Source organism: Drosophila grimshawi, unplaced genomic scaffold (assembly GCF_018153295.1).
Source record: "Drosophila grimshawi isolate 15287-2541.00 unplaced genomic scaffold, ASM1815329v1 contig_44, whole genome shotgun sequence".
NCBI lineage: Eukaryota > Metazoa > Arthropoda > Insecta > Diptera > Drosophilidae > Drosophila > Drosophila grimshawi.
The window spans coordinates 20,398,099-20,416,884 of record NW_025063240.1 but is presented as its reverse complement, the minus strand read 5'-3'; the positions used below and the strand labels follow the sequence as shown (position 1 = coordinate 20,416,884).

Sequence of the window (18,786 nt, the reverse complement as noted above, 5' to 3'; positions counted from 1 at the left end):
TTTAAATAATCGTTATGTTGCCACTTATCGATAAATTGCATGACAACGATAGACATGCGCTTATTGATATCGCTTATGATTGTGGCAGCCCTAAGTTTACTTATTTAGTTGCTTCACCCCTGGTTTGTGGCAACATTTCGCGGTTTTGGTTGTGAAAAAAGAAAACAAAAAATATTGGCTCAACATATACAAAACATTAAATAACGACAAGTATTCTAATTAAAACGTTACTCAATAATGGGTTGTGCTGAAAGCAAAGACGGCGAAGGCGAAGCCCAAAACAATAGAAATCGACCAAAATATCGCTCCTGCACAGATGTCATCTGGCTGACCATTTACATATTATTCTGGCTATTTCTGGTAAATATGCCAAGTAAATTGAAGTAAAAGTATTGCGTATAACGCCCAAATACCCGAAGTGCACTGCTTACATACATCTTACTCATTAAGAAAGTGAAAGCTGCGAAGATTAATCAGACTATGCGATCTGTCTCTGTGTATTTGTGTGTTAGCCTCACTATTTGAAAGATGCGGAGGAGGAGGTGGAGGGCAGTGAAGTGTAGACTGTGTGTCGTCATCGTCTATCATATGAGTGGAATTGCTAATTTTGCTAATGACTGCCTCTGACCACAATGAATAATCCGGCTTTAATGTGTTTTTTTCCCTTACCTTCCTAAATACATGAATACATAGAGATACATAAATTTATTGGTGTCCTTTTTTTAAAAATATGTTTAGGCACGCTATTCCCTTGTCATTTATAAGACATACCCCTTGTCATGTTTATGGCGTGGGCGTTGTCACTTCCACAGTAGCACATAAGCATATATTATACGTGTTTAAATAGATTAGATCACTTTTTTGATGTCTATATTTGCTTTGATTTCGATTGCAGATTGTCATTGCGATATTTTCGTTTGTTTATGGCAACCCGTTGCGTCTTATCAATGGCTATGATTCCTTTGGCAACACCTGTGGCGTTAAGCACAATGAGAAATTCCAAAACTTTCCCTTATCCGGCATGAATACCTTGGACAAACCGGAGCTGTTCTATTTTGACGTTAAGGAACTTAAGAAATCCTTAAAGATCTGTGTTAAAGCATGTCCGAAACGAAGCCTGAACAATCCGAAAGAGCTACTGCAGTATTATAGCGAAACTGGATTCCAGTTCTGCAAATATGACTTTAACATGGGCCAACTGGACAGACCAGGCATGACTAACGATGATAAAACCTTTGATACCCTCGGGCCATGTCCCCGTTTGCCCGTCTTCGAGAGGTATTTGTTATACAATATTTATCAGTTGGCATACAGACTAATTGCATCGATCTTTCATTTCAGTACCCCAGTACTCCATCGCTGTGTGCCCAAGCAGTCCAGCAAAGAAGTCAAGGAAATGTATAATATGCTCAACAATTGGGATGTGGCTCAACAGTTTCTGGGTGACATTTACTCCACCTGGCATATTATTGCCATTGTCTGTGCAGTTTCACTGCGTACGTTCGTGTATAATTGCTCTTATCGATTCGAAATTAAATTATATATTATCTTTATGCAGTCATCTCTATTGCCTTGGTGACCATGATGCATTGGCTGTCGCGCATTGTGTCCTGGCTGATTTGCGTGCTGGTAATTGTGGCAAGCATTGGATTGACCGTGGCACTGTGGTACGCTTACTATAGCATTCGCAACAAGTCGGCCAGCACGCAATACTCTCAGCTGGAGGAATTCCTGCGCAATCAGCAGGCGGTGCTCACCCTTGCTGTGCTAGCCACAATCACCATGGTAGACTTTTGACAAACTATTCAATTATCACCATACTTAATGCTTGTTTCTTTGCAGGTCATTCTTTTGGTTATCATTTACTTCCTTAAGAACAAACTTTCTGGCTTGGCTGCTCTTTTTGAGGAAGCTGGCGTTTGTATGATGAATCTCCCTGGCTTGTTGATTGCCCCGCTTTTGGCATTTATTGTGCTCATTGCATTTCTGGCCTTTTGGGTGGTTGTCGTCATTTGTCTGGTTACAGCCACAACGCCCGATAAGAGCCCGATTGCTCCGTTTCACAGCTCAGCCATTCATCCGCAGATGCCCACCAATGCTGCCCTCTTGCTCAATCAGACAGCAGCTGGAACTGATCAGCGAAGTAAGCAAACACTTAGATATATGTTGGCTATAATACAGCTACTTCAAATAACAGTCTCTCCTGGAAGAAAACGACTAAAATTATTGTTAACAGTTTAAAGCTTAGCAGTAAAAGCGTTTCAGTCTTTACAATCAGCATATATTCATTGGACTTTGTCTTCAGAATACTTCAGCTATTATTATTATTAATCCATTGAACATCTTTATATTTTCATTGATAAAAATAAAAAAATTCTGGTTTTTGAAATGTGTAAGTGATAAATCATCGCTCATTCTAAAAATGTATGATGCATGCACTGAATTGGTATTCCTTCTTTAAAAATCTCATGTATATATACACAATTTTTGTATCTTAATGTCTAATATATCTTATATACTTATTTATCTATTAACTTGTATATATATTTAAAAGTTATGTTATTTAAAATTGTTGTCCTGTATTATTAACTAATTCCTGCTTACCCAATCCACAGCCATAACCCGGATAGAGTATGCGGATGCCGGTGCTCTGCGCAGCATGTTCTGGATCTATGTGGTGGGTCTCATTTGGACAGTGGAGTTCATCTTTGCCTGCCAGCAATTTGCTTTGGCTGCTGCAGTTGCCTTCTGGTACTTTAACAAGCCGACAACGACGCCAACTGTCTACGCGATTGGCAAACTAATCAAATATCATTTGGGCACTGTTGCCAAGGGCTCGTTTATCATAACCATATTCAAAATACCACGTTTGATATTGACCTATCTCTATGCCAAGTGAGTTGTGATTGTAGGTAAAGTATTTCCTCAATACTTATTGAAATTTTTATGTGATTTGCAGACTGAAGAAGGGTGAGGATAAAGGCTCGGAGTGCGCTGCGTGCTGCCTGAAGTGTTGCATCTGCGGTTTCTGGCTCCTTGAGAAATTTATACGCTTTCTCAATCACAATGCCTACACTGTGGTCGCCATTGAGTCCATTAACTTTTGCCCAGCGGCAGGCATTGTACGTAAAATAGAAAATATCAATAGAAAATATTCTACATCTAATATATATTAACCACTTTCAGGCCTGGAACGCCATGGCCACCAATGCGCTGCAAGTGGCAACGATTAACAGCATTGGCGACTTTATTCTTTTCTTGGGCAAAGTTGTTGTTGCTGCACTTTCGGGCCTCATTGGCATCTTTATGCTGAAGGATAAGCCCGGTCTCAATTTCTATATGGCTCCCGTCATACTAATTATCATATTCTCATTCTTTATTGCCCACATTGTGCTCTCACTCTTTGAGGTATGTGCATCTTAATTATTGATTATAATTGTTGTTGCTAATTGAACTCCTCTTGCCAGATGGTTGTGGACACGCTGTTCCTGTGTGTTTGTGAGGATAAAACGATTAATGGACGCGGCGGCCGCTGGGCCCAAAGTAATTTGGCTAAACTTGTGGGCGAGGAGCCGTTGCAGCCCGGTGAGGAACCGCCAATCCAAGTGGTCGAAATGATGCCGATCAATAAACAACCGTTTAGCACACGACTGCCACCAAGCGAAATCTCCCCAATGGCGGAGTAAATCCCAGATGCTTTCTACTAATATAACTAATATTCCGTGTGCTCCCAAGAATACATTGATTTACTCATTACAAACGCACATCTCTCAGCCGATGGAACCAAGCTCGTGCCCTCCGTGTGAACAAACTCAACGTACAAACAACATAGTAAATGACATACATATATAACATATATAATCGCAATTTATGATATTTTTGTAAGCATTAACGAAACTGAGGCAGCTGCAGCACATTTGTAAACGTATTTATTAAACGTATTCATTTTTATATATTTATGTAAACATTAAAAGATTTAAGCTTTTTTCGTACGTTTTACCTTCGCCTTTCGCTGCTGAATTACTTGTTGAACGGCCTTCATTTGCTTCTCCTTGATCTTATCGGTTAGCGCCGATTTTGGTGTCTTCTTCGCCTCGGCCTTCTTTTTGGCCTTTAGTGCTAACAGTTTAGCCGTTTCCAGTGGATCCTCGTCGTCGAAAAGCTCCTCATTTTCGATACCCTCGTAAGCCTTAACGGGACGTGTTGCCTCATGGTTTACCTTTTGCTCCACACGATTGACATATTTATCCTTGGCCGCTTTCTTGAGCATCTGTCGCTGCTTGGCGGGACTCACGTAATCAGGATTTTCCCAAATCGTTGTGCCCGTGAACGAGCCATCAAAGATCTTAACGGGATTCATGACATAGCGTGGACCCACCTCAGAAAGGCCACCATCTTCAGATAGAATTTGGAAATTCCTAAACCAAATGCGGTTATCCAGGTAGGTAAAGGTGTACACATGATCCACAAACGGTTGGCTCTTCGGATGATGATTGGGCACAGCAAATGTCTGCACAAACAGCTCCTTGAGCAATTTCAGGTGGGGCAACTCATCAAATTTGGCATCAAAGGAGAGCAGCGGACGCGATCCTCGCAAGCAATTTCCGGTTAACTTCAACTCGGCCATTGTGTGTATGTTCTCGATGAGAAATTTGGCCGAGGGCCCAGTCGAAGCGACCGTATTCGATAGCCACATGTACAGATCCCGTTTACGGCGTCCCTCGAACAGCATCGCCTTGTTGCAGTGCTTCATTTCGCACATCTCGTTGACCACCGACAGCGTCTTGGCGCGCTCCATTTTCGACTCGGCCCGATGGTGGGGCATCAGTGTTTTGATGTCGCGCATCAGATGCCTGTCGCGGTGGCTAATACCACGTGCAGCAAACACCAAGACGCGCTGTTTGTTAATCCATTTCTCCTACAGGAATTGACAAACAGTTGAGAAATATTGTTCATTCACATTTAGGTAAATATAAGTGTTACCTTCTTGGGAATGACTTCATCTGATTGTCTTTGCGGTGGTAGCGGTAGATTCTCATCCAGCGGCACAATCTCTAGCTGCTCGACCTTCTTTTTCCTTTGGAATTTGCGACCCATTTGTTTAATTTCACTGTTTTAAAATGTCCACCGAGCCAAACAACGTGGAGTTGAAATGAAATAAACTCAGGGATGCAAGAAACGATATATCGATAAGTTATCGAACTGAATACAAAGTTGTTCATTTGAACCCCCATTTTATTTGAACTTCTTTCCTATAACAATAAACTTAAATCTAATAATATTTCGATTTATATTAATCTAGTTTTAATCGTCGCTATCGCAGCTTGGTTCTGGACACTGACTACAACGGCTTTCATTAATACCGTAGCCCAAACAGTGGCCGCCAACGCACTCGCAGCAGCCGTCGTGGAACCATCTGTAGCTGGCTGCACCTGTCTTCTCGCAGGTTTGTCGACACTTATTCCAAGATGTGCACTCGTCCAAATATAACACCGTACAATTCATTGACACTTCCTGCTCCTCCTCCTCTTCCACGTCCTTTATGTCATTGCTATTGATTGTAAAGGTATGCACCCGCCATTCATATGTGTATCCATCGTTTGGTGAGGATGTTAATGCCTCGAATAATGCAGTTGCTCCCTCGAAATCCTCCACATGCGATTTCTTCGACATTTTAGCCATATCGCCACGTATTCGCTGGATGTGGATCGCTATCGCTAGCAGCATCAGTATTGCAATTGTTTGAATTAACTTCATTGTGAAGAACTTATTGCGACTAGCATAATTTCAATCAAAAGCTTTGCATTTTATCTGGCCTCCCACAGGTTGTTGGAAAATTGACAGCGGGTTATCCTGTGTTAACAGAGCATCTGCTCGCCTACCTAAAAATTTGTGGCCTCACAGCATTTGCCAAAAGCAGTGTTGGAAAAGAAGGAGAAAAAGTAAAATTAGCAACAAAAAATAAACCGGCACACAATCGATATCTCTGACGATTATTTATTCAGTGGTATACACAAATACTGCACTGTATTCTGCCATTTTGTATTCGGCGTCTAGCCAGCAAAACAAAAAGAGAAGGAAAGAAAACCGAATAAGTTTTACAAACAAAAATTAGGTAATAATAATAGAAAAAAAAAATATGTCAGATTATCGGTCTCAATCGCGCGGTGGTGGACGCGGTCAAGATTATTCCAATGACGACGATCCGCCTATGTCGCGACTCTTCATCATATGCAACAAAGCGCATACCGAAGAAGATTTTCGCGAGGCCTTCGCACCCTACGGCGAAATCGAAGATATATGGGTGGTTAAGGATAAGCACACACAGGAAAACAAGGGTATCGCATACGTAAAGTTCTCAAAAACCTCGGATGCCGCCAAGGCGCAAGAACAGATGAATGGTAAAACCATTGGGAAAACAGACAGAACCCTCAAGGTGCTGGTTGCCGCAAAGTAAGTGACCTGGCATATATTTTTTTGCTCTCTCTCTCTTCTCTTTGGTCTTTCTTGCTGAGGTCAGCAATTTGTTGTTTGTGTACTTTGTTTGCAGTCGTAATCAAGGTTCAAATAAATCGGAAAACGAACAGGAGAAATATGTGCGACTCTTCATTGTGATTCCAAAGACAGCCACTGAGGATGACATACGAGATGAGTTTGCCCAATGGGGTGAAGTGGAAACAGTCACAATTGTGCGCGAGAAGAACAATGGCAGTCCCAAGGGTTTTGGTTACGTTCGGTTTACAAAGTAAATATATTAAGATATAATTTTCGTTTTTTCAATAATAATATTAACAAATCATTACCATTGCAGATTCTACTATGCAGCTGTGGCATTTGAGAATTGTTCAGCCAAATACAAAGCGGTCTTCGCCGAACCCAAGGGGTCGACGCGCACACAGCGTGATCAGTATGGGCGGCTTGCCGATGATTCACCCGTGTACTCTTCGGGACGTGGTGGTGGTGGTGGTGGCGGCGGCAGCAGCGGCGGTGGCGGCTCAAATTACAATGGTGGTAGCGGTAGTGGTGGTGGTGGAGGTAGTTTCAACAACGATTGGAACACATCGGTCAACAGCGATATGTCGGCATTTTTGCGAATGCAAAATGTTCCAGTGCCCCAGCCCACATGCTTGGAGGTAACGGTTAGTAATTGTGTTAATCAGGATCAGCTGTGGCGACTGTTTGACATCATACCCGGCTTGGATTACTGTCAAATTATGCGCGAACGTAAGTGATGATTTCATTATTGTTCACACATGTTTAATTTACACATTTTTCTGTTCATTTTTGTAGATGGCCCACGCACAAACGAAGCCGTGGTCGTCTATGATAATCCGGAAGCTGCAATTTATGCCAAGTAAAACAAGACGCATACAACTTGATTAATCATATTTATAATATAATATATATTTTTTTGTTTAGAGACAAGCTTCATGGTCTCGAATATCCGATGGGTGAGCGTATTATTGTTAAAGTGAATGGTATGAGCTCAGCTCGCATGGACACCTCCTTTATTGATAGTAAGTCAACGGCGATTCTTAATTATTTATTCAACTTGTAATCCACTATTCACTGTTCTATTCGCAGAGCGCACCAAAAAGGATGCCATTTGTAATGTGCCCTTGCCACCGACACAGCCACTGGCATCGCCGGATGCTCAAGTTGCCCAAAGGCTTTTCATTGTGCTCGCAGCGGTAAGCCTCTCGAATATATATATATATTTTCATATAAATATAATTAATTGTCTTGTGCACAATTCTTCGATTTTAGAATTTGCCACACTCAATACTGAAAAACATATTCTCCTGCTGGAAGGGACTGATCGATGTGTATTTGCTGCCCAACAAGAATTGTGGATACGTGAAATACTCTGAACGTGAAAGTGCACAAAAAGCGATTGCCCTGTTGAATGGTGCCGAGATCTGTGGAACCAAAATAAAGGTTTGTATTGTAAATACTGCTGAAACAAAGCAAATGTAATCAAATGCAAAAATGCAGGTCATGGAAGCTGAGGAGCGAAGCGGCTCGGATGGTGATGATGGCGGCAGAAAGCGACTGCGTCGGAATTAAGTGTAAGTATACCCCTTATAATAGCTGATTCTGTGTGTATCTACTATATATTAATGTAGCCATAGTTGGAAATGAGTTTTTGAAAACGCCTGCTCCGAGGTAAGTTCTTTTAGTGTTTTAGTGATTTTTGAAAAATTGAATTGTGACAGAACAGAAAGAATATAAAGACTTATTGCATATAGATATATATTCAGACTGCTATTAGATACAACCGATTTGAACTTAAATCCAAGGCGCATTCAGCGATTTGACTGCCATAATGCCATCGACGATCGAACATAATAAAGCAAAACCATTTTTATCTTTCTATTTCCACAGACCCACTGACAACATTGTACTTAACAGAGAACATAAATGTACGAGTTAGTTTACTTTAAACAAAAAACAAAAATAACAACAAAGAAAAACAGTTCAATTAAAAACAGTTCAACTGACGCAACAACCGCCCAAAAAAACACTACGGAATCAACCAGTACCAGAACCACAATCACAACACAGAGCGAAACAGACACGGAAAACGGAAACAAGAAACAAGAATTACCAACCAACCAACCAACCGTACAATTGACTTGTTCAAATGCGCTGTAGTACTGAGTAACCATATACCACATAATATTATATCTATATAGACCAGACTTAAACGGAGCCAACGAAACCGCAATGATTGCTACAAAAAAAAAAAAAACCAACCACTTACGGGACTATCGTATCTATCTAGCATTACCGTTTACTCAAAACCAAGAAACATAAACGAACTCTTTGTACAATTTACTAACGTATTCCGACAAAGATAAGAATATATATATATATTAAAACAAGCTTAACTTCATATTCATATGTACGTATGACAGTATGACATAATTAAATTAAACACAACTACTATGTAAAGCCTTCAAGCGATATTAATAAAGGAAATTACCAAAAAAAATATATATAAAATCTCATGTTTTATGCTCAATGCTTTTTCTAATTGTGATAGGTTGTGTTCTCATCGCAGGAGTCGGAGAAGTTTTGAAAATCAACGGCTGTCAGACTATCGACGATAGCGTGTTATCGCTGAAGTAAAACTATCGACTTGGCATATTCGTATGTACAATTAGTCGATTGCTATTGCATCCCTGGAGAAATTCAACCAACAGCTGTTCGCATAGTTGGCAGCATTTTGTTTGGTTTGTGTAAAATTTTGCAAATATATAATTTTTAACGCACGGCAAATAACAATAAAAACCCAAAAATGGATCCGGCGCTTCTACGGGAACGCGAAGCGTTCAAAAAACGGGCGATGGCAACGCCAACGTAAGTGCCGCAATCTTAACAAATGGTAGCAATGTCTCTACAATTGTTTCTCTGCATTCCCAGCGTGGAAAAGAAAAATAGAACTGAAAAAGCACCGCCACCGCCGAGCAGAGATGACTCCCAGAAGAAAATGCGACCACCAAATGCACCAAAGATGGATTCATCCACGTAGGTGACCACTTCTGCTCACTTTAGCCTCCCTTAAATCTGACATCCACATAATTTGTCTCCTTCTTTGCTGCCTGCAGGTACAAAACGATGTCGGGCAGCTCGCAATATCGATTTGGAGTCCTGGCCAAAATCGTAAAGTTCATGCGCACCCGCCATCAGGATGGCGATGATCATCCCTTGAGCATTGAAGACATACTCGATGAAACCAATCAGCTCGACATTGGTCAATCAGTAAAAAGTGTAAGAAAGTGAAAAAGGGAAATATTCTAATCGCAATGAACTAATTCCTATTTCCCATTTCGTTATAGTGGCTGGCTAGTGAGGCGCTTAATAACAATCCCAAAATTGAGTGCACACCCTGCGGCACCAAGTTCAGTTTCAAGCCCGTCTACAAAATCAAAGATGGCAAGAGCCTAATGCGATTGCTCAAGCAACATGATCTAAAAGGACTTGGCGGCATATTGATGGAGGACGTACAAGAATCTCTGCCCCACTGTGAGAAGGTCTTGAAAAATCGCGCTGCTGAAATATTGTTCATAATACGTCCCATCGACAAGAAGAAAATATTGTTTTACAATGACAGAACCGCCAATTTTGCAGTGAGTTTGAACAGTAGATGAATGTTCATTTGGTTGCTTAATTAAATTAATCAAATATATAGGTCGATGATGAATTCCAGAAGCTTTGGCGTTCCGCCACGGTTGACGCCATGGACGATGCCAAAATCGATGAATATCTCGAAAAACAAGGTGTGACAATCAATGCATTATCTAAAAATAACTCGTTGACTAACCCGATATATGTGAATGTTTGCAGGTATACGTTCAATGCAGGACCATGGCCTTAAGAAGCCGATGCCCAAACGCAAGAAGGCGGCCAACAAAAAACGACAGTTCAAAAAACCCAGAGACAACGAACATTTGGCTGATGTTCTGGAGATCTACGAGGACAATACCCTAACGCTAAAGGGCACAAATCCCACATAGTAAACAAACAATTATAAGTAGCTAATAAACTTAAAATTAAACTGATTATCATTGTACTATCTTTAAGGAATGTGAAATGAGCACAAAACATCTAATAAATTCACTCGAGATTATTTGGCGGTTATAAAAGGTTATATATATATTCTATATACAATATACTTCCAAAGATACTGCAGAATTTTGCAAACTGACAATATGGCAAATCAATATTTATGGACACATACTATCTTTCGTTCGCTGCTTGTACCTCGAAAATATAACTTTGTCGCTCGGCAATGATACTTAAAAGCAAATGCATGTAATCTTATTTATATATAACCGCATAACTGTATTTGCTTTGTGTGTGTGTTTGTGCGTGTGTTGGCAATCGTAATCGATTTTTGAGTGCTTGCAAAGTCGATAAATTGGCCGCGAAACAAACCAATGGCGTCAGTTGGCACTGAAGAACACTCCAGCCAGGTTTGTTTATAGTGCGCATATTAAAATTGGGAGGCGGCGGTTAGAAAGCTGAGCTGAGAAACCCGTTTTCTTTATTTTGTAATTATTATTCCTTGGCCTAATTCGTATGTAATAGTTTCACCTCAGTGGCAGTAAAACGTTGGCAAAATGACAGGTGCGGCTTTTATAATCGTTTTGTTTTTATTGGCCTTTGGCTTTGCTCCAGAATCTGTAGCCGCTGGTACTGAGTAAGTAGTATTTATATTTATAATTGCATAAATGAACCGATTAATTGGAACCTTTGACGGGCTTTGTTAATCGCAGTGAATTGGTATACGGTTACGAATGCCAGAGTGGCAAATGTCGCAAGGTCGAATTGACTGAGACGAATTTCGTCAAGGCAATTAGCCTACCAGTTTGCAGGCTCTTCTGTGGCAGCAGCATTGGCACCCTGTGGCCCAAACCCACTGGAGCCGTGCAGCTAGAGCCGCTGATGCGCCAGGTGGACATGTCTAACATTGAGGTCCAAATACCAAGTGGACTGAGCAGAAAAGAGAAAAAACTATGGAAGGCAACGGAGCAGCGTTGGATGGACTTGCTGGAGGCGAAGATACCCAATCGCAAGATCCTCAAAGAGGGTGGCTATCAACTTACGGTTAGCATCAAAACTACGGATAATGGAGGAGCGCCTTATAGACTCACCCTGGACACTGATGAGAGTTATGCTTTGAGTGTTGGCTCTGAAGTCGCTGGTGAGATCTTGGCAAACATTACAGCTGGCAACTTCTTTGGTGCTCGTCACGCCCTGGAAACGCTCAATCAATTGATTGTCTACGATGATATTAGACGAGAAGTCCAGGTGACGGCGAATGCTTCCGTCAGCGATGCGCCTGTCTATAAGTGGCGTGGATTGCTACTGGATACCTCACGCAACTATTACTCCGTGAAGTCTATCAAGCGCACATTGGGTGAGCTATTTTGATGGGTATCTATAATAAATACTCATTAATAAACCACTGATTTCCATTACAGATGGTATGGCCATGGTGAAACTGAACACATTCCACTGGCACATCACGGACTCGCACAGTTTCCCGTTGGAAGTGAGCAAGCGACCAGAACTGTCCAAATTGGGCGCCTATACGCCCAGTAAGGTCTACACCCATGCCGACGTGGAGGATATAGTTGAGTGCATCCACCCAATCATCAAAGAGCTAATCTTATTCAAAAGGGATTCCCTTATTTCAGGTGGAATATGGACGAGAGCGTGGCATACGTGTGATGCCCGAATTTGATAGTCCGGCGCATGTGGGCGAGGGATGGCAGCATAAGAATATGACCGCCTGCTTCAATGCACAGCCCTGGATGCAGTATTGTGTGGAGCCGCCGTGTGGACAACTGGATCCCACAGTCGATGATATGTACAATGTGCTGGAGGACATTTTCAGTGATATGTTCAAGCTTCACAATCCGGATGTGTTTCACATGGGCGGCGATGAAGTGTCCGTGTCCTGTTGGAACAGCAGTGAGACAATTCGCAACTGGATGCTGAAGCGTGGTTGGGGCCTGACCGAGGCGGATTTCATGCGTCTGTGGGGACACTATCAAGAGGAGGCACTCAAACGAGTTGATCGCGTGGCCAATACAACAAATACACCGGTTATCATGTGGACCAGCAAGCTCACCAATGCACCCTACATCGATGACTATTTGGATCCATCGCGTTATATAATTCAGATCTGGACTGAGGGCCATGACAAAGTGATTCAGGAGATATTGAAACGTGGCTACCGCATCATCGTCTCTAACTATGATGCTTTGTACTTTGATTGCGGCGGCGCCGGTTGGGTGACCGGTGGCAATAACTGGTGCTCCCCCTACATTGGCTGGCAGAAGGTCTATCAGAATAGCCTGACCAAGATCGCCGGTGACTATGAGCATCATGTGTTGGGCGCCGAGGCAGCCATCTGGTCTGAGCAGATCGATGAGTACACACTGGACAATCGTTTCTGGCCACGCGCAAGTGCTTTGGCCGAACGCCTCTGGTCCAATCCGACTGAGGGCTGGCGTCAAGCGGAGTCACGCATGCTGTTGCATCGCGAACGTCTTGTGGAGAATGGCATTGGGGCGGAGGCACTGCAGCCGGAGTGGTGTCTGCAAAACGAAAACGAGTGTCCCGTTGACGCGTATGCTCATTAGTTCTTTTCTTGTGTTTCCAACTCAGTCAATTGTGTACAACTCTGTTACATTTATACTTATAGATATGCTAAGCGCAACAAGAATGGGCTGCCCAGCTGCCTGCACCTGCTCCTCGTTGCCTTAACGCTTTGTGCCTGCAATAAATAAATAAATAACAGTTGAACAATCAAATTGCGAGTTGACTCGTCCTTTAATATTCTATATGAGATTATTTGATTTGTGTGTGTTTGTTTGTATATATTGCGATCTCGGAATCATTTCTGTGTTCTTGTCGTGTCTATGAATACAATTTTTGTGTGTATATAATTTCTAAAATCAGCACAGCAGTCGCAAGTTGCACTGGGAATACACTTCACTCATTCCAATCTTCCTCGTTGCGACCAAATTTGTACACCAGGCTGCCAAACAAAATGAACACGTTCTGCAAGAGTAGCGCCACGCCCAGACTAGAATCCTTTTTGTCTATAAGCAGAGAAGGGGTTTCATAAGTAATAAACATAACTCTTGAAATGTGATCTATAACTGAAGTACCGTTGTTTATGAAATTATCAATCATTACCCAAATGGCGGCAATGATGGACGCAAATCCAATCACAAAGCCAATGAGTAACCACAATTTGGCGAGCCTCGCTCCCGACTCCGATGTGTTATCTTCGGAAATCTACCAAACAAAACAACGACAAAAATAATGACTCATTTTCTTTGTACGTAAATACGCAAATAGATACTTAGGCATAAGGAGCGTTACTTACATATTCGCCTTTAACGGTATTCACCATGAAGAAGCTAATGGTGCCAAAAACGCCAATAAATACATGTCCTGTCGTTATTTGATGCTGGCCATCTCCAGACATGGCATCGATTATTATCCACCACCCAGTGAAGAACTGTCAGCGGATGCGAATGGATTATAGATTTGTCGCATTGCGCTTAGCATTTGGATTTGTTGGACATACCAATAAACCTGCCGCCAGGGCAGAGTTTTTGTTCCTCGATGTGTCAGATGTGAACCATGATCTAACATTTTCTACCAGACCCATTGTTATTTTCAATAAATAAATGTTTTGCCTGAAAAAGACTGCGAGTCTCGTCTCCTAGAGATGCAACTATATACAATTTAAATCGAATGAATCTAATCGAATGTTTCGATTCTGGTAATCGCTCAAATGCGATATGAACAGTTTTTGAAATTTCATTTTTGTAGCCCTGAAGCATGTGGCAACCCTAGTTCTATAGCACGTGTGGTTGAATCGACATAAACAAATTATTTCCATTAAAATGAAGAAAAGACCCGAGGAGACTATAATTGATGAGGAGGAAAGCATGGAAGAGGAAGGGGAAGATGGGTCTGATGACGAAAGCGAAATGGATTTGGCAGCCAGCGCAACAGAATCGGATACAGATGATGATGCTGATGATTCGGATGAGGCGCAAAGTGAAACTGAGGAAACCGAGTCGCGGACAAAAACGAGGGTCGAACTCATTGAGGAACAAATACACAGCAAATATGAACAGTTAAGGGGCACACGTCTCTATGTGCGCTTTCCCAAAAAGTTACCCTTAGACGAACAGGAATTCGAGACGAAGGTGAAATCGCTGCATCCGCTGATCTCGAAGGCAACAAAGCCACGACAAAAGCACGCGCGCTTTTGCCTTGTGGATTTCAAATCGAAGGAAGATCGCGATGCAGCCCTGGAGGATATGAGGAAATCAATTGAAACTGATGATGCTTTTAAGGGTTTCTTTGTCTCACTGCCAAAAACCGATTCCGATGACTTTGTCAACGAACTTGTTGCGCGCAAGCAGCAATCAATTGAGAAGCGGAAAACCAAAAGTTTGTTAAAACGCGCCAGCAAGCAAGTGAACCGCAAGGACAATTTTACATCTTCGGTGGTCATCACCAATCTGCCCAAGACCGCCTCGTTGGCTCAAGTGCGCCAACTCTTCGAGAATGCCGTCGATATTCAAATCAAACCCGGCAGAGGTAAATTCCGTGACTTCAGCGCTGCTACTGTCACCTTACCCACAACCTTTGAGGCTAGGGGTGCTCTGAAAAAGGATCTAAACCTTGGCGGCAGCAAACTCACGTTGCGTTTCAATACCCAGCAGAAGAAACGGCGACCGAGGAAGAACGAGAGGAAGCGTTCAGCGACTGGCGAACCTCAGCCCAAGAAACACAAGAATAAGAAGGCGAAACAGGATGTGACGGCTGAATAGAAAAATAGTTTAAATATCAACTATTTAGAATAACCCCTAACTAATATCTGTAGTATCTGCCTTTTTTATAAGATCTGATAAAATGTTTAATAAACAAATGTTTAATGTTTAAATGTTGAAGTTCAAATTCTGTTACAGATATATAGCAAATGTTTGGTATGCTTTCACAAGGTTCAAAATGTACAATGCCCAGAAACAGACAAATGGATCTTAACATATCTAAGTTGGAGATTAAGGACAATATAATAATTTTATCATATCGAAGCTGTTTTCGGAAATGCATTACAAATTGATAGACAAGCTTAAAAAGTTCTTCAAAAGCGTTTTAAATTTTAAAATATTTATTATCGTACACGATATACATACATACATAGCTTTAGGTATTTTCATTAATAAGCCGCTTGAGTTGTTTACTGGATATACATTAAGTTGTTCACTAAGCCTATATATATATATATATATATATATATATATATATATATATATATATATAATATGAATATAATTATGAGATTATTTTGTGCACAGGGATTCAGGGATATCAATTTGTAAGTAGTATGTATGTCCAACAATAAGTGTGTGGTAGATAATTAATTCATATGTGTGTGTTGTTCATATCTTCTCTGTTCTTTTTTTATATCTCAAATACAAAATATTTAACATTCGCATATACATATGTATAAACTCACAGTATTTTCTTCTTTCGGTTCCAAGTGGAGCTGATGATATTGGTTATTCATTATCTTATAGGGGTGACGGACTCCCCGCACAAAAAAACATATATATTTATTAATATTCTTTGTTCAAATGTGATTCATGTTTAGATGTCGTGTCGGTTGTTTCTCTATTGATTTATTTGTTGTTGACAACAGCTATGATACGGACAAGCTTTAAAGTACATATATATATATATATATATATGTTAACATATATATATAGTATTTGTTTGAGGGCAAGTATCAAAAATGTAATCAGCAATTGATGCAAAAATGTACACTGTTTTTTTCTGTACGAAAGCGGGATTATAATTGGAAACGCGTTTTAGTTCGATTCGAGAGTTCTTTAAATAGTTTTTTTTTATAATTTGAGATACCTCTAATGAGTTTTCAAATTGCTTTTTTTTTTTTTTTTGTAAATATAATCAAAATTTGTATCTGCAATATTTTTAAATATTTTTTTTTTAAAGAGAAAAACTAACACCGTGTGTTTCAGATTAATTAACGTTCTTCACCAAGCAGTCTCGCATTTTAGCCGTTATTGTAGTACATACGTTCCTTTCGATAAATACACACACTTATAATATATATATATATATATATAAATGTATCCATATCAGTTTTGTTTTTCCTCCTCATGGCTGAGTTTTCAAGATTAAGGGCATTCAGATTTATAAGGCGTTTGAACGTCCGCTTCAATTTGCTGATTAAACTGCAGCAAAAAACAGTGATTCATAAAAGCCATTCGAAATGTATATTTTATATTTTAAATGTGTATTTTATAATATATATATATATATATATATATATATATATATATATATATATATATATATATATATATATGTATGTATATATGTATATATATATAGATAAGAGAAGAAGGCCAAGATTAGGAGGAGGATCTGAGACTCAAATCGAGTGAAGAAACGGATAAATCCTGGAGTTACATATGCTTCTGTATGAGTGAGTGAGAGCTAAAGTTTGTTCTGAAGAATAGAGATTATCGGGGATTTCTTTGGATAGTTTTCTGTTATTTTTCTTATTTTTTTTGTTTGTATATTGTACCCCGAGATAAATTACGTATGCAGCAGCCGATCTCTAGCCGAGGGTGAATTATGTTGCATAGTCGCCGCTGCTGTGGATGCCGAACCAACCAATGGATAATTAGGAGGAGGAGGAGGTGGCGGTTGCGCTGGCGGCGAACGCAATGGAATCGATGGCTGTACAAATCGCACACGTTCGGCATCTGTGGCGGCGGCATTATTTACGGCTGACGACGCACCACCGGCTGCTGCATTAAATGCCGACGTAAAAGCTGTGGCGGCTCAAAGAGTGTGGTAATTACGCTCATTGCGTGCCTTGTAGAATTTGTAGGCGACCAGCCCAATGGCCAGCAGACCCAGTGTCAACACAATGCCACCAATGAACGATGAACCATCGAAGTGTCCGCATGGCACCGGTACGGGTTTGGGCGTAGTCGATGTAATTGGAGCCGGAGTTGAGCTTGTTGGTGGCACCACTGTGGTGGTGGTGGTAGTGGTTGAGTTGGGTGGAACTGCTGTGGTGGTCGATGTTGTTGTTGGTACCGGAGTTGTTGTATTCGGTGCAGCAGTTGTGGTTGTTGTCGAAGCTGTTGTTGGAGTTGTTGGTGCCGGAGTTGTTGTTGTCGGAACTGTTGTTGGAATTGTTGGTGCCACTGTTGTTGTCGCTGGCGTTGTTGTTGTCGGTTTCTCAGTGCTAGTTGTTGTATTCTTGTCATCCGGCACCGGCACAGTCACCGTGGTCACTGGCTCCGTAGTTTCATTGGCTACAAAATTAAAGAAAGACACACACATATACACATACATACATATTTAAAAAGTATTTCAACTTAATTTAATAGAAAGTTCTTTATGTTGAAATCTTCTTCAATTACGCTGCCTACTTATTTACACACACACACACACACACACACAACACATGCAAGCACACACATGCAAGCAGACACACACAACCCATCCACACACACACACACACACACACACACACAAGTGTGGCATTTAAAATTCCCATACACATGCATTTATAAATTTGATATTCAATGCAGGCACACTCACACATACATACACACGTACACGCATTGAATGAAATTGGTTGTGGCAGAAGAGAACTCACCTTCGTCTCCGACTCCCCCCGCCGCTTGACAACGACCTGAGGAGGCAAACAATCCGACAAAAAGACATAATAGCAAATATTTGGCCTGCAGCTGCATTTTTGTTTGGTTTTTGCTTTTTTAATCGTAAATTGCACGGATTCCGCTAAGATTGTTTACTTCCTGGTATTTTCGAGTAAACTGTGGTATTTACTTGACTTTCGACGTGTGCTGCACTAAAAAGAAAAAAAAGGAAAGATGTCGGTGAATAACCAAAATATGCCAACATAATCAAAATTATAGCAACACAATGACATATGTTTGCGTTGTGTACAGTCCTATTATATGTGTGCAGTTTCTGAGCAAATCTGCAGCAATGCATAAAGTTATATGCTCTACTTACCAAACAAATCGGCAAACGCGCAATTAGCGAATGATTAATAAAAATCCAATCGAACGAATCACGAACAGATTTTTTTGTGTGCCTGCAATGCAAGGTTGCTCTTGCACCGATACCGATACCGATCATCCAGCATCTATCGATGTATCGATAACATAGTGA

The 18,786-nt window shown here is 40.9% G+C and overlaps 9 protein-coding genes across 10 annotated transcripts; 5 read left to right on the top strand and 4 right to left on the bottom strand.

Annotated features, from left to right (window-relative positions):
- The first annotated feature begins 136 nt into the window (after positions 1-136).
- Positions 137-3,985, top strand: LOC6558615 (choline transporter-like 1). Its single transcript, XM_001983483.2, has 9 exons — positions 137-360; positions 896-1,278; positions 1,342-1,496; positions 1,559-1,785; positions 1,843-2,143; positions 2,616-2,895; positions 2,960-3,122; positions 3,187-3,408; positions 3,468-3,985. Exons 1-9 carry the CDS (start codon positions 238-240, stop codon positions 3,684-3,686), a joined length of 2,073 nt encoding a protein of 690 aa, XP_001983519.1. The 5' UTR covers positions 137-237; the 3' UTR covers positions 3,687-3,985.
- LOC6558905 (ribosome biogenesis protein BRX1 homolog) lies at positions 3,908-5,168 on the bottom strand. The gene is made up of 2 exons (XM_001983484.2): positions 4,984-5,168; positions 3,908-4,918 (listed from the first exon to the last, which is right to left on the bottom strand). The coding sequence occupies exons 1-2, from the start codon at positions 5,095-5,097 to the stop codon at positions 3,977-3,979; spliced, it is 1,056 nt and encodes a 351-aa protein (XP_001983520.1). The 5' UTR covers positions 5,098-5,168; the 3' UTR covers positions 3,908-3,976.
- A 49-nt stretch (positions 5,169-5,217) lies between these two features.
- On the bottom strand, positions 5,218-5,884 carry LOC6558165 (protein twisted gastrulation). Its single transcript, XM_001983485.3, has one exon. It carries the CDS (start codon positions 5,755-5,757, stop codon positions 5,305-5,307), a length of 453 nt encoding a protein of 150 aa, XP_001983521.1. The 5' UTR covers positions 5,758-5,884; the 3' UTR covers positions 5,218-5,304.
- Positions 5,885-5,930: 46 nt separating this feature from the next.
- On the top strand, positions 5,931-9,087 carry LOC6558740 (RNA-binding protein 45). 2 transcript variants are annotated; one of them, XM_032742883.1, is made up of 9 exons: positions 5,931-6,453; positions 6,551-6,745; positions 6,812-7,224; positions 7,291-7,354; positions 7,420-7,517; positions 7,585-7,691; positions 7,768-7,938; positions 7,996-8,069; positions 9,047-9,087. In XM_032742883.1, exons 1-8 carry the CDS (start codon positions 6,140-6,142, stop codon positions 8,065-8,067), a joined length of 1,434 nt encoding a protein of 477 aa, XP_032598774.1. In that variant the 5' UTR covers positions 5,931-6,139; the 3' UTR covers positions 8,068-8,069; positions 9,047-9,087. The 2 variants fall into 2 exon arrangements, with proteins under 2 accessions (XP_032598774.1, XP_001983522.1); XM_001983486.2 differs by lacking the exon at positions 9,047-9,087 and adding an exon at positions 8,386-8,997.
- A 55-nt stretch (positions 9,088-9,142) lies between these two features.
- LOC6558700 (general transcription factor IIE subunit 2) lies at positions 9,143-10,633 on the top strand. Its single transcript, XM_001983487.2, has 6 exons — positions 9,143-9,363; positions 9,427-9,531; positions 9,612-9,774; positions 9,843-10,133; positions 10,196-10,283; positions 10,351-10,633. The coding sequence occupies exons 1-6, from the start codon at positions 9,302-9,304 to the stop codon at positions 10,518-10,520; spliced, it is 879 nt and encodes a 292-aa protein (XP_001983523.1). The 5' UTR covers positions 9,143-9,301; the 3' UTR covers positions 10,521-10,633.
- Positions 10,634-10,942: 309 nt separating this feature from the next.
- LOC6558605 (chitooligosaccharidolytic beta-N-acetylglucosaminidase) lies at positions 10,943-13,328 on the top strand. The gene is made up of 4 exons (XM_001983488.2): positions 10,943-11,206; positions 11,283-11,926; positions 11,991-12,142; positions 12,207-13,328. Exons 1-4 carry the CDS (start codon positions 11,127-11,129, stop codon positions 13,155-13,157), a joined length of 1,827 nt encoding a protein of 608 aa, XP_001983524.1. The 5' UTR covers positions 10,943-11,126; the 3' UTR covers positions 13,158-13,328.
- LOC6558096 (transmembrane protein 50A) lies at positions 13,316-14,266 on the bottom strand. The gene is made up of 4 exons (XM_001983489.3): positions 14,114-14,266; positions 13,910-14,044; positions 13,689-13,818; positions 13,316-13,619 (listed from the first exon to the last, which is right to left on the bottom strand). Exons 1-4 carry the CDS (start codon positions 14,195-14,197, stop codon positions 13,510-13,512), a joined length of 459 nt encoding a protein of 152 aa, XP_001983525.1. The 5' UTR covers positions 14,198-14,266; the 3' UTR covers positions 13,316-13,509.
- Positions 14,267-14,361: 95 nt separating this feature from the next.
- On the top strand, positions 14,362-15,491 carry LOC6557625 (nucleolin). Its single transcript, XM_001983490.2, has one exon. It carries the CDS (start codon positions 14,436-14,438, stop codon positions 15,372-15,374), a length of 939 nt encoding a protein of 312 aa, XP_001983526.1. The 5' UTR covers positions 14,362-14,435; the 3' UTR covers positions 15,375-15,491.
- A 1,612-nt stretch (positions 15,492-17,103) lies between these two features.
- On the bottom strand, positions 17,104-18,744 carry LOC6558571 (integumentary mucin C.1). Its single transcript, XM_001983491.3, has 3 exons — positions 18,628-18,744; positions 18,248-18,460; positions 17,104-17,900 (listed from the first exon to the last, which is right to left on the bottom strand). Exons 2-3 carry the CDS (start codon positions 18,342-18,344, stop codon positions 17,419-17,421), a joined length of 579 nt encoding a protein of 192 aa, XP_001983527.3. The 5' UTR covers positions 18,345-18,460; positions 18,628-18,744; the 3' UTR covers positions 17,104-17,418.
- Positions 18,745-18,786: the final 42 nt, after the last annotated feature.

Coding starts and splice junctions, on each gene's coding strand:
- LOC6557625 (XM_001983490.2), top strand. CDS start 14,436: ATGAAGAAAAGACCCGAGGAGACTATAATTGATGAGGAGGAAAGCATG.
- LOC6558605 (XM_001983488.2), top strand. CDS start 11,127: ATGACAGGTGCGGCTTTTATAATCGTTTTGTTTTTATTGGCCTTTGGC. Junction 11,927..11,990: donor GTCTATCAAGCGCACATTGG/GTGAGCTATTTT, acceptor TTTCCATTACAG/ATGGTATGGCCATGGTGAAA. Junction 12,143..12,206: donor ATGCCGACGTGGAGGATATA/GTTGAGTGCATC, acceptor CCCTTATTTCAG/GTGGAATATGGACGAGAGCG.
- LOC6558740 (XM_032742883.1), top strand. CDS start 6,140: ATGTCAGATTATCGGTCTCAATCGCGCGGTGGTGGACGCGGTCAAGAT. Junction 6,746..6,811: donor GGTTACGTTCGGTTTACAAA/GTAAATATATTA, acceptor TTACCATTGCAG/ATTCTACTATGCAGCTGTGG. Junction 7,518..7,584: donor GGACACCTCCTTTATTGATA/GTAAGTCAACGG, acceptor TTCTATTCGCAG/AGCGCACCAAAAAGGATGCC.
- LOC6558096 (XM_001983489.3), bottom strand. CDS start 14,197: ATGGGTCTGGTAGAAAATGTTAGATCATGGTTCACATCTGACACATCG. Junction 13,819..13,909: donor ATACCGTTAAAGGCGAATAT/GTAAGTAACGCT, acceptor TTTGTTTGGTAG/ATTTCCGAAGATAACACATC. Junction 13,620..13,688: donor TGATAATTTCATAAACAACG/GTACTTCAGTTA, acceptor CTCTGCTTATAG/ACAAAAAGGATTCTAGTCTG.
- LOC6558905 (XM_001983484.2), bottom strand. CDS start 5,097: ATGGGTCGCAAATTCCAAAGGAAAAAGAAGGTCGAGCAGCTAGAGATT. Junction 4,919..4,983: donor ATGAAGTCATTCCCAAGAAG/GTAACACTTATA, acceptor CAATTCCTGTAG/GAGAAATGGATTAACAAACA.
- LOC6558615 (XM_001983483.2), top strand. CDS start 238: ATGGGTTGTGCTGAAAGCAAAGACGGCGAAGGCGAAGCCCAAAACAAT. Junction 2,896..2,959: donor TTGACCTATCTCTATGCCAA/GTGAGTTGTGAT, acceptor TGTGATTTGCAG/ACTGAAGAAGGGTGAGGATA. Junction 3,123..3,186: donor TTTGCCCAGCGGCAGGCATT/GTACGTAAAATA, acceptor AACCACTTTCAG/GCCTGGAACGCCATGGCCAC.
- LOC6558700 (XM_001983487.2), top strand. CDS start 9,302: ATGGATCCGGCGCTTCTACGGGAACGCGAAGCGTTCAAAAAACGGGCG. Junction 9,364..9,426: donor CGGGCGATGGCAACGCCAAC/GTAAGTGCCGCA, acceptor CTGCATTCCCAG/CGTGGAAAAGAAAAATAGAA. Junction 9,775..9,842: donor TTGGTCAATCAGTAAAAAGT/GTAAGAAAGTGA, acceptor ATTTCGTTATAG/TGGCTGGCTAGTGAGGCGCT.
- LOC6558165 (XM_001983485.3), bottom strand. CDS start 5,757: ATGAAGTTAATTCAAACAATTGCAATACTGATGCTGCTAGCGATAGCG.
- LOC6558571 (XM_001983491.3), bottom strand. CDS start 18,344: ATGCAGCTGCAGGCCAAATATTTGCTATTATGTCTTTTTGTCGGATTG. Junction 17,901..18,247: donor GGGGGGAGTCGGAGACGAAG/GTGAGTTCTCTT, acceptor TTAATTTTGTAG/CCAATGAAACTACGGAGCCA.